Below are 12622 nucleotides of genomic sequence, written 5' to 3' on the forward strand. Positions count from 1 at the left end.
GTCTCTGATGTGAGCCCACGGGAACAGTCTAACGAGGAGACTCTAGCGCAACCTGAGCCTGGGATGGGGGCTGCTTCTTCGGAGGGCGCTGGAAATGACATTGGGGCAGGTGAGTGTTCTGGGGGTTCACCGGTGAGAGCCACGGGGAGGCACAAGAGACTGATGCGACCTCCGGGTCGTTTTAAGGATTTTGTTGTGTAACCCTAGGGGCTAGGGTTTAGAAAGGGGGGGCTATGTAACGACCCGGTATTGTGTTCTGTGTTTGTGGGTGTGTTATGGTTCTCATGGCTACTAGCAGGGGTTAAATATGTCAGGACAGAGGGAAAGGTTGGGGGGCTATGATGGGTAATCCCGCGGGATTTGGAAATGCATAAATAGGGATTACTGTCTCATCTTCTTTCTTTTTCTGTTCGGAGCCCGACATGATATAATTGTGTACGTTCGGCATTTAGTGGCGTGGGCTGTGGCCTGAACAATAGCCCAGTTTAGGAATAAACCTGTGTTCTGACCTGTACACCTAGAGTCCGTCTCTTTTTCCTTTATGACCCAGCCGGGTCATTACAATATATTAGTGTTTTATTTTTCATCACTTTTTTTTTTTTACAAACGTTAGTTTTGACAGAGTATTTTGTGTAGCTCGTTGTAAAAAGGACAAATCCATGATAGTCCCATTTTGTAACACAACAAAATTTGGAAAAAGTCAAGGGGTGTGAATACTTTCTGAAGGCACTGTACATGTCAGTGATTTTGGAATAGGGCTTTGCTTGAGAAATTTGGACTGAGATGATAGGGGAAGAAAATATACGTTTTATACTATACTTGCCTGCAGGGCAGAAAATCCTAAATGTTTTTAAATGTATATGTGGCAACTGTCCACAGGCCTCTGACCTATCTCCCCCTATGCAAATAAAGTCTGGGGGGAAGGTTATTTGACTCTCAAAACGTATCTACCGTCACGTGAGAACAAGTAACGTGACATAAAGCCAGTGAACGGGAAGTGCTCTCAGTACTTCCCAAATAATTTCACCAAAGACAGGGAGGGGTGTAATCATTTGTTCAGACCATAGCAAACGGAAAAAGTTTAGCAACGAAAACGTGAGTTTCTATTTGACACATTCTGATAGATCCCGCCCCATTTGATTCTGTTTAAGAAAAGTTTTGCAACACAGTTGGCGAAATTAACACGCTCCAGTACAGTATGTTTAGAAACTTTGTGACTTCCCTGTGAAAACAGATTTGTTTGACGCTGTTTGTTGTTCTGGTCTATCACCTTGAGCCAACTCTTTACAAGCGGCCACCACAAAAGTTTTCGATTGAGCTGGACAGATTGAAGGAAACAGGTAAAATCGTATATTTCCTTCCTGCTTTCACAAAGGATAGATTCGTGTGTGGTCGGTCAACATATTTTTCTATCTACAAATTTAGACATTCTATAGGCTGGTGGGCTATTTGATTTGCTGACATTGGAAATATCTAGCCTAATATAAGTTTATATATATATATATATATGTATTGTTTCTATGGTAACTTAGTCTAATGCAATGCATGGAAACGTTGTGGCAAAACGGGATCAGCTTTTTTGTTTTTGACTGACAAGATAGGAGGCAACCTTTGCTAACTTGGATAGATATAATGTTGCAAACAACAATGTCTCGTGATTACATCTGCAACTCTCCCCGCGAAGTTAATACATTTTAATTTGATTGAAGCTGGACGAATATGCGGATTTTTGATTCTGTGATCCTTTTCTGGCAAAGCGAAACCAAACCTATCACCCTTCTAACATCATTCTATTCATCTACTATCTATTTAGTAATCTATTAATAGCTAGTAATTCATCTATCAATGTCAAGATAGTTATTTCTTTTTATAAATACATTTCATGCAATTGTACAATACTTTATGACTAGAGGCATTAGCAGAATCTTTTTTTAATATGACGAATTATAGGGTAGCTTGCTGAACCTGACAAATGGATCAATAAAAACATACAATACGAGAAGGGAAGACATAAATGGATTATGACATTATCTAAACTGGAGGAGGAAATTATCCAAAAACAAACACTGACCCAACAATGATAAAGAGTGGTTGTGTGCACTAACGGGAAATTGCTGATGCTCCATGTTGGTGCCAATAAAATACTGTACTGTTGTTCACTCAGTTAAGTTGAGAATTTTTATAACTAAAAGACAGACTATTCTTTTCATTTTCTTCTCTTTACATCAATAACCATTTGCTTTACAAACTATGTTTTGAAATATTGCGATATGCCTGCCTGCTCCTCTCTACTTTTCACTGAACGCAACTCAACAATCATGTATTTGGTCTTTGCTGCGTGCGCTGCCTTTCCTTACGACTGTGAGCAATGCGATTTTAAAACAATCCAGAACTTTTTTTTTTAAGAAGCTAATGATCCACTGTGGCCAAATAATGCTTTAGTAGGCTATATTGAATGGTTTTATAAGAAAAGGCTAATTTGAATAAATAATATCAGAGATTATTTATCTTTGTATTTAATTGTTGTGTCCATGTATTTTATTATAGGGAATATCATGTATTGTAGCCTTTATATCACGTTGTGCAATCAGTGTTTTCATGAGACAAGTGCACGGGTCTCTTCCCTCTATCCTATCAAGGGACACAGACCCTGTCATCCTGATTGACTCCTCACACCAGTTTGTTGTGCCACAGTGAACACATTATTTGAGAAATGTCCAATCTTTTAAACACTCACATATGCAGACCTAAAACTCATCTGTATTGACAATCCGATGTGTGCTTTAATGGATATTAACAATGATTCTGGGGGTTCTTAATGAGCAGCCAATAATCCTGGACTCTATTGGAACCCTGTTGGTATTTACAGTTTTTAAATGGCAGATGATAAGTAGGAGTGATACACACACACACACAGAGACTATTGTATTACCATTCTTTCTTCATGGTTATTGCATTTTACAGACCCGTCCACTAGGTGTCAAATCCTTGCTTCCTCCATCCTTGTTTCCTCCATCCCTTGCCTCTTTCAAAGCACATCAGAGGAGAAGGAGGCCTGAGGGGAGGAACCTTCAATCCTCTCCCCAATGTGCTTTGACAGAGTGAGGAATGAAGGAAACAAGGAAAGAGAATTTGACGGCTAGTAACATTTTTACAGTACATTCCTATATGTACAGTTGAAGTTGGAAGTTTGCATACACTTAGGTTGGAGTCATTAAAACTTGTTTTTCAACTACTCCACAAATTTCTTGTTAACAAACTATAGTTTTGGCAAGTCGGTTAGGACATCTACTTTGTGCATGACACGAGTCATTTTTTTCAACAATTGTTTAGACAGATTATTTCACTTATAATTCACTGTATTACAATTCCAGTGGGTCAGAAGTTTACATACACTAAGTTGACTGTGCCTTTAAACAGCTTGGAAAATTCCAGATAACGATGTCATGGCTTTAGCCTATCAGAAGCTTCTAACTGACGTAATTTGAGTCAATTGGAGGTGTACCTGTGGATGTATTTCAAGGTCTACCTTCAAACTCAGTGCCTCTTTGCTTGACATCATGGGAAAATAAAAATGAATCAGCCAAGACTTCAGAAAAAAATGGTAGACCTTCACAAGTCTGGTTCATCCTTGGGAGCAATTTCCAAACACCTGAAGGTACCACGTTCATCTGTACAAACAATAGTACGCATGTATAAACACCATGGGACCACGCAGCCGTCATACCGCTCAGGAAGGAGATGCATTCTGTCTCCTACAGATGAACGTACTTTGGTGCGAAAAGTGCAAATCAGTCCCAGTTCAACAGCAAAGGACCTTGTGAAGATGCTGGAGGAAACGGGTATAAAAGTATCTATATCCACAGTAAAACGAGTCCTATATCGACATAACCTGAAAGGCTGCTCAGCAAGAAAGAAGCCACTGCTCCAAAACCGCCATAAAAAAGCCAGACTACGGTTTGCAACTGCACGTGGGGACAAAGATCATACTTTTTGGAGAAATGTCCTCTGGTCTGATGAAACAAAAATAGAACTGTTTGGCCATAATGACCATCGTTATGTTTGGAGGAAAAAAGGGGAGGCTTGCAAGCCAAAGAACACCTTCCCAACCGTGAGGCACGAGGGTGGCAGCATCATGTTGTGGGGGTGCTTTGCTGCAGGAGGGACTAGTGCACTTCACAAAATAGATGGCGTCATGAGGCAGGAGAATTATGTGGATATATTGAAGCAACATCTCAAGACATCAGTCAGGAAGTTGAAGCTTGGTCGCAAATGGGTCTTCCAAATGGACAATGACCCCAAGCATACTTCTAAAGTTGTGGCAAAAGGGCTTAAGGACAACAAAGTCAAGGTATTGGAGTGGGCATCACAAAGCCCTAACCTCAATCCTATAGAAAATCTGTGGGCAGAACTGAAAAGGCGTGTGCGAGCAAGGAGGCCTACAAACCTGTGACTATCGTAAATATAAAATAGGTATATTTCTTAATTTCTATCAGGGGATTGATGGATGTATTAATAGATTACTTTATAGATGAATATAATTAAGTTAGAAGGGTGAACTGCTGCTATTTTGAAGGAACAGGAAGTGTTTGTTTGCATTTGGCTAGTGACACATTCCACATTTAACCCCACCCACTTGTGAAATTCTAAATATCAAGTGTTTTTATGTTTATATGGCAAAAACTGGAACAAACATTTTTTTTTAAATAAACATTTGGCCAAAATGTACACGGACGATCTTGGTTCAGTCTCTCCCCAGTCTAAATGTCTATGGTTTAACCTATTTTTAGTGACCCACATCAAGGGTGGTGTATTGAGGCCTTCGCACTGACTTGTGGTGAGAATTTAATTCGTTGTGAAGTGCAGCTTGAGTGGAAATTCCACTGTCGAAATTCATGTGACTTTTTCGGTTAGTCAGAGGGGAAGAATGCACTTTGTATTTCCCTTATCTGCAGCGGTCACCTGATTTTTGAAGCAACCGCCATACACATACAATTTCTCTCTTCGCCTTATCCCTCAGTACTTTTATCTATTCACTGTTTCTATCCGATCTCCTTTCCATCTCCCTGTCTCGTTACCTTCTTCCTCTCCCTCTAGGCCTATCTCTAGGTGGCGATGGGTTCTATGTTCCGCAGTGAGGAGGTGTGCCTGGTGCAGCTCTTCCTCCAGTCTGGTTCAGCCTACAACTGTGTCAGTGAACTGGGAGAACTGGGCTTGGTCGAGTTCAGAGATGTGAGTTCTGTCCTCCCCTGACCTTGTTTGTCTTGTATCTTCACTAAGAATGACTGTCTCAGAAACAGTAGCTGTAACTAACGTCTCTACCATCTTGCTATTATGTTTGAAATTAGCGACATTAGCTGACGTGTAGTAAACCCTCGTGTGAATAACTTGAGTAACTGTGTGTCTGTTGTACTCTTCCCTCTGTGGTGAATCAGTTGAACCCCAACGTCAACTCCTTCCAGAGGAAGTTTGTGGGGGAGGTGAGACGATGTGAGGAACTGGAGAAAACCTTCTGTAAGTATCTAGATCCCTCACTATCGGCTCCTAAAACAAGGCCGCTCATTAAAGCTATCCTAATACAAGAAAATGATGTTTGACCATTGTCTCCTATGCATTTGACTTTCTCTCCTTACATATCTCGCTCTCTTTTCATCCTTCTCTCCACTCAGCGTTCCTGGAGCAGGAGATCAATCGATCTCTGTGGCCCCCCCTCCATGGCCCCCTCCCTTCCCCCTGCCCGACACCCTCGGCCCCCCAGCCCAGAGACCTACTCACCATTGAGGAAGAGAGTGAGAGGATGGCCAGGGAGCTCAAAGAGGTGTCCAGGAACAGAGACAGTCTCAGAGCCCAGATGACCCAGCTCAGCCAATACAAAGGTGTTCTCACCCAGACCCACTCCCTCACCTCCTCACAGGTCAGAACTACACCACCCAGACCCACTCCCTCAGAACTACAACTACTGTTTGGATGTATTAAAGTGGAGAACTACAATCGCGTAACTATTTTCATTGTTCCTCTCACAGGGTCCGCCGCCTCCACTGGAAACAGGAGACACATTGGAGCCTAACCGACAGGATGTCCACCTCAGGTAAACCTCATTGGTCAAAGAGATTGCCAGTGTCTTTCCACTTAATTTTTTTTACATTGGCTATGGACAATGACTGATTTCCATTTTCCAGTTGGTCAACATACTCTTTATGCCAACTTACCTCATTATTTTTTTTATTTCTCCCATCCCTCTCTCATTTGCAGTTTTGTGGCCGGTGTGGTCCACCCCTGGAAAGTCCCTTCGTTCGAGCGGTTGCTATGGCGAGCGTGCCGTGGTTACATCATCGTGGACTTCAGAGAGATGGAGGAGCAACTAGAGCATCCTGTCACGGTGAGGAGAGGAAGAAAGGAAGAGGAGCTCTATACTGAAAGTAGAGTAGCAAGTAAGATGGTCAGTGAGTCAACACGTCTAATATTTGATGTGATGGCAGGGGGAGATGCAGTGGACGGTGTTCCTCATATCCTACTGGGGAGATCAGATCGGACAGAAGGTCAAGAAGATCTGTGATTGGTGCGTAAACCTGTCCACTTCTCCTTCGTTGTGATATTTGACACATTGCAGTGGTTCATGTTTATGCTTGTTTAATGACCCATGTCTTTCTTGCACCTCCTCAATAACTTGCATTCCCAGCTTCCACACACAGACATTTGTGTACCCCGACAGCCCCACGGAGAGAGAGGAGATTCTCCAGGGACTGCAGGGCAGAATTGAAGACATCAAATCTGTAAGGCAGACTACCACTGTATAAAACACATTCACCTTCATCTTTGTTGCTGTATCACCAACTTCAATAAGAATCACATTGGGAACAGCAAACAGTGAGCGAACATTTACTTTTAAAGTTGCCTCACACTCCATCTCTAATCCATCCCTTGTCCTCCTTCACCCCTCCCCAGGTCCTGTCCCAGACAGAGCACTACCTCCAGCAGCTGTTGGTGCGTGTTGTAGCCGTGCTGCCCCAGTGGAAGGTGCGGGTCCAGAAGTCTAAGGCTGTCCAGGCTGTGCTGAACCTCTGCAGCCCCTCCGTTACCGACAAGTGTCTGATCGCTGAGGCCTGGTGTCCCGTCAGCAAGCTGCCCGAACTACAGAGTGCCCTGAGAGAAGGAGGGGTGAGGGAAGGGAAATAATGTGTGAGATTGAGTAACCAAGCAAGATGCAAGGCAACAAGAGAGGGTTGTCTTTGGTCATGCTGTTTAAACTGAGGAATGGATGTAATTTTTCAAGGTACCCCAAAAGTGTATGACTTTAAGCCCCTTCATTTTCTCTCTGGCTCTCCCCCTATCAGAGGAAGAGTGGCAGTGGGATGGACTCGTTCTACAACCGCCTCCCCTGCTCCACCCCTCCTCCCACCCTGTTCCCTACCAACTCCTTCACGGCCGGCTTCCAGAGCATCGTAGAGGCTTATGGAGTGGCCAGTTACCGTGAGGTTAACCCAGGTATCAATCAATACATGTATCACTTCAAATCGCCAACCCTCCGACAGACCAACCCAGGGAAGAACCACCTCTAGTATATGTAAATTATCAGAAATATTATCTCTCGTTTTCTCGCTCAACCCTCTCTTATTCCCGTTCTCCATAGCCGTGTACACCATCATCACGTTCCCCTTCCTGTTTGCGGTGATGTTTGGAGACGTGGGTCACGGCCTGCTGATGTTCCTGGCTGCCCTCTGGATGGTCCTGGAGGAGAAGGACCCCAAACTCAGGAACAACACCAATGAGGTTGTGCACACAAACACGTCACACTCTTTCATACACACACTTTAAATTGAGAGACTGACAATTATACTGATTCAGAGGAACAGTCCTAATATAAAGTCTGTGTGTGTGGTTTAGATCTGGAGGATGATGTTTGGAGGACGCTATCTGATCCTGTTGATGGGACTGTTCTCTGTCTACACCGGGGCCATCTACAACGAGTGTTTCAGCAGAGGACTCAGCCCCTTCAGCTCCGGCTGGCACGTACGACCCATGTTCGAGAGCGGAGAGTGGCAGTAAGGACACATGTCGCATCACTCACACTTGCGTAACAGCACCACAATCCTTTTTCTGATTGACCTGTATCTTTTAAAATATTTGAGTTCTGTATCTTTCTCTCGCTCAGTCCAACAACTCTTAAAGAGAACAACTTCCTGTCCCTGGATCCTAACATCACTGGGGTTTTTACAGGACCCTATCCTTTTGGCATCGACCCGGTATGGAAATCCACCACACTGCCTCCCCTCTCTCTCTCTCTCTCTCTCTCTCTCCCTTCCTAATTTCTGTCTGTCTCTCTGTGTGTGTGATTGTTTCCATGACTCAGTTATCAGTAACTGTGCTGTGTGGTCCTCAGATCTGGGGTCTGTCCAGCAACCACCTGACATTCCTTAACTCCTACAAGATGAAGATGTCCGTCATCATCGGGGTGATCCATATGACCTTCGGAGTCTGTCTGTCCTTCTTCAACTACAAGTGAGGGAACATTGCGTTAGTTTGTGTGTGTGTATTGAAATGCAAGGGACTATCGCTGTAATCTACACATTTTCTCACGTCCCTCTCCTGTGATCCCGACTCTCTCTCTACTCAAACCAATACCTTTGCCTATGCATTCCTTTCTCTTAAACCTATGATTCCCTCTACCCACCCACCTCTCTTTGGCTATCTCTTTTCATCCCTCTCTCACTCGGCCATCCCTCTCCTCCCTCCCATCTTTCTCTACCCATCCTTCTCTCCCCCATCTCTCTCTCTCTCTCTCTCTCTCTCCCTCCAGACACTTTAACCAGTTGAGCAGTGTGTTCCTGGTACTGATCCCAGAGCTGTTCTTCATGCTGTGTCTGTTTGGTTACCTGGTCTTCATGGTCATCTTCAAGTGGCTGGCCTTCGACACGGCCCACTCTAACTCCACCCCCAGCATCCTCATCCACTTCATAGACATGTTCCTATTCACAGTGAACAAGGAAAACCCGCCCCTCTACAAAGGACAGGTGTGTGTTTTGTAGGGAAACCTCCCACTGTTTGGAACGGTTATAGTATATGTATGGAAGGGCACACAACGTGCTCACTACGAAATACTTAATTGTTTAAAGTATGCTTAATGTTTGCAGAATCCTTGAAAACAATGGTATGGTAGCATGCTCACCCCTAAGTACAACCTGCCACTATGTGGTGACGTTCTAACTCCCGCTCTCTGCACTGTAGATGTTGGTGCAGCAGGTCCTGGTGGTGCTGGCGCTGTGTTCTGTTCCAGTCCTACTGCTGGGGAAACCCATCCATCAATACATTACACACAAGAGGAACCACCGGCACATGGTGAGCAACTTGACTCTGACTGAGCTTTTGCTATGTGTATTGATTTTATTGTAAATATCTAGCATCACTTTGTTTCTTCTGTATGTGAGTTGGTCTGGTGTGATTCTGTGTCCTCCAGGCAGGAGAGAGCCGCCCCCTGTTAACTGAGAACAATTCCATCAACGCTCATCAGGGAGAGCTGGAGACAGGGAGTCACAGAGAGGAGGTGGAAAGGGGGCATTATCACTGTGTTACCTATGCTAGCTCTATTTCTGTGTTCGCAGAGGCTTAGCTAGTGACACGTTTAACGTATTACTCAGTCGGCCAACTTTTCAATAGCACATTCTCTGTGTCTGTAGGAGTTTGATGCTGCTGATGTATTCATGCACCAGGCCATCCACACCATAGAGTACTGTCTAGGCTGCATCTCCAACACAGCCTCTTACCTACGACTGTGGGCCCTGAGTCTTGCACATGCACGTGAGTCACACACACACCCTCGTTCTCCACTGATTTGTAGTGACTCACCGCAAACTGACTCATATTTTTAAATAGTACTAACTCGCTGTAGCTCCTATTTCGTGTGTTCCATCTCCGTCCCTCCAGAGCTGTCAGAGGTGCTCTGGGTGATGGTGATGCGTATCGCCCTAAACGGGCAAGGCTACGTGGGATCTGTGGTCCTGTTTGTAGTCTTTTCCTTCTTCGCTGTGCTGACAGTCTCCATCCTCCTGGTCATGGAGGGCCTGTCTGCCTTCCTGCATGCCTTGCGTCTGCACTGGTAAGAGATTGGGAGATGGTTGGGGGGAAAGACAGAATGAGTGAACGAGAGGCGTGTGTGACTGGAGGATTGGAGAAAATATATTATGTGCAATATTGTCTGTTGATTTTTCTTTGTTTCTCTCCTAGGGTGGAGTTCCAGAATAAGTTCTACAGCGGAACAGGCTACAAGCTGAACCCTTTCGCCTTCTCTTCCCTAATCCACGCCTCGTCCGCTGTGTGATCAATTTATTGATCGTTTTAAATATGTTTGCCAAATGTTAATTATTCAATCAGTCACTGGCTCTGCACCTATCGCTCCCCCGCACATTTGAGAATGATTGCTCTCTTTTATTGAAAGCTTGGTGTTTTGAAGAACTTGTTCAATGTCCAAGAATGCATTGAGGACTTTGGACTGTGTTATTGATTGTTTGTGCCCATTTCAGCATGCATGTTGTGTGATCAGAATATCTATGTTGTTCCTTCTGTATTTAGATAATTCATGTTTTTTATCATTCACATTCTCTTAGTTTATCATTCTAAGCATGATTTGAAAACTGTTGTAATATCTTCATAGTGTTGTTTGGTTGAATAACTCAGGAAATGGTTGCTATTGACTTTTACACATGATGAAAGTGATCTCAAAGTCTGTAAAGATAAAGGACACCAGTTGTCTTAACACATCTGGTCTGAAAGAGAATCACATGGCTGTGCTGCTTTTGTTATTGGTAATGTGTGCGACCCTTTATGGTACTCAACATCTGTTTCTTATGTCGTATTTGGACACGGTGAATGATTATGGAAAGGAAACTTGTCAACTACGTCATTCACAGTATGTCTGATATGAGCAGAGAACCATCTGAATGAAGATCAATGTTTTTCCAAAGATAAACTTTGATTTGTGTGCCTTCGAGCCCATCTAGTTTTCATGTTTGTAATCAGGCCTTATCTGTTCATTAGTCACTGAGACTGATCATGGAACTAACTCAAGCCTTATGGAACAACTGTTAGTCTGCTGCATTCTCTGTATCCTGGTTCACATCATGCTGTCTTTGTTTTTACTATTAGTGTGATAAACTCTATGGCTGAAATGAAATTAAAGCTGTTTTTTTCTTACAGTTCTTGTGTGGATGTACGTTTTACTTCGTGACTTGGTATTCCTATTGTAGAAATGAGGCGAGGAGGCCATTTTCTAAATTATGGACATGAACTAATATTGGTTTCATTTGACTATTTAATTCTCACTTCCATCTGTGGTAAGTGGGTTGTGGTGTAAATGCGTATGAAGCGCAAGAGTGCCTCACTATGGCGAGAGGAGACACAACCAGATGTCAATGATGAAAAAGGAAGTGGTCAATGTAAAGTGTAAAAGATGGTGGCACACATGTCAAGGCGAATGTTTGAATAATATCGATAGTAATTATTCTCTGAGTCGCTACAGTGGATGATCAAGTATAGTCTGAACTTTATTCATATGACCACATACGGAATGAGATGGCAGTGTTGGATGAAAAGTCAATGTGCGGATATTACTAATTCAAAGGTGCGAGCTGCGTGGTTCTATAATCCACCATTATCTCAAATCGAGTAAGAAAATACTGATCTCCGTTGATGCCAAATGTGTTGTGTAAATTCTAATGTGTATGAACATTTATTTTTGATTAGCATGTTCCTAATGCTGCTCTATACTCCTCTGTGCTCTTAATTTAATCCCCCTCTTCTCTCCAGTCCGTTGTATGAGCCAGGCGGCGCCCCAACCCGAGCCCACTGTAGATAATGAAGCCGTGAACCCAACGTTCGTGAACAGAAACCCACGGAACCTAGAGCAGATGGCTTTAGCGCTGAAGGACAGGGGCTGGAGAACAACTTGGCCCTCTCAAAAGTTCTACCATAGGTGTGGCTACCTCTGTGCCCGTTCATACTTGGACAGATGTACACTTTTACAACCCATCTTGCCTTTTTCCTCTCTTCTCCACCTCTACCCCCCATTTCCTTCAGGTTGGTGTTCTTGCGCTCCCAGCACCATGTGACAGCAGAGGTGTTTGCCAACAGTGATCCAGAGCCCTGTGCTGTTGTGTTCCACCAAAGAGTGGGCCCTGAAGCGTGAGCTTGGTTCCACCCATTGTGTGGCAGCCAGCCGGGCTGTGGGCGAGGTGCTGGCACATAGGTGTCGTCAGGCTGGCATCATTAGGATGGTGTACAGACATCCCCTGTACACCATCCTGATGCTGTAAGTACAGGCGGATGTTTGAGACAGTCCATGTTGCAGTAGTCCTGATGAGGTACATACAGAGGCAGTATCATATGCTATAGGGATTTTGACCAAAGGACTGTCAAGTCATCCATGTGACAACAGGCTTCATGTTGTTTGAGGTTGTGTTTAGGGAGATATGTTAAACACTTTTTCCCCCCAGGTTGTCATTTCAGACAGCGATGAAAGAGGGAGGGGTTACTCAGTGAACCACAACAATAATTCATTGGGATTTGACTTTAGGGGCCAAAAGTTTCCATTATACTAGTATTATGTAAATACAAAAATAACTAAAGGCTC

The 12622-nt window shown here is 43.8% G+C and overlaps 1 protein-coding gene and 1 pseudogene across 3 annotated transcripts; both read left to right on the forward strand.

Annotated features, from left to right (window-relative positions):
• vpp3 (Vacuolar proton translocating ATPase 116 kDa subunit a) lies at positions 1–11189 on the forward strand. Of its 3 annotated transcripts, none has more exons than XM_014212161.3 (20): positions 1–109; positions 5098–5232; positions 5436–5514; positions 5670–5914; positions 6024–6088; positions 6253–6379; positions 6480–6559; positions 6680–6773; positions 6946–7158; positions 7335–7485; positions 7631–7770; positions 7885–8042; positions 8153–8243; positions 8381–8499; positions 8798–9011; positions 9226–9336; positions 9455–9541; positions 9675–9795; positions 9922–10093; positions 10222–11189. In XM_014212161.3, the coding sequence occupies exons 2-20, from the start codon at positions 5116–5118 to the stop codon at positions 10313–10315; spliced, it is 2478 nt and encodes an 825-aa protein (XP_014067636.3). In that variant the 5' UTR covers positions 1–109; positions 5098–5115; the 3' UTR covers positions 10316–11189.
• Positions 11190–11347: 158 nt separating this feature from the next.
• Positions 11348–12559, forward strand: LOC106611691 (large ribosomal subunit protein uL18m-like; annotated as a pseudogene).
• Positions 12560–12622: the final 63 nt, after the last annotated feature.

This window comes from Salmo salar, chromosome 09 (genome assembly GCF_965601325.2).
Source record: "Salmo salar chromosome 09, fSalSal1, whole genome shotgun sequence".
Lineage (NCBI taxonomy): Eukaryota > Metazoa > Chordata > Actinopteri > Salmoniformes > Salmonidae > Salmo > Salmo salar.

What these genes read in the sequence shown, in the direction of transcription:
- vpp3 (XM_014212161.3), top strand. Translation starts at nt 5,116, where the DNA reads ATGGGTTCTATGTTCCGCAGTGAGGAGGTGTGCCTGGTGCAGCTCTTC. An exon ending in GCTTGGTCGAGTTCAGAGAT is followed by an intron (nt 5,233 to 5,435) that starts GTGAGTTCTGTC and finishes GTGGTGAATCAG; the next exon opens with TTGAACCCCAACGTCAACTC. An exon ending in CCTGAGTCTTGCACATGCAC is followed by an intron (nt 9,796 to 9,921) that starts GTGAGTCACACA and finishes CCGTCCCTCCAG; the next exon opens with AGCTGTCAGAGGTGCTCTGG.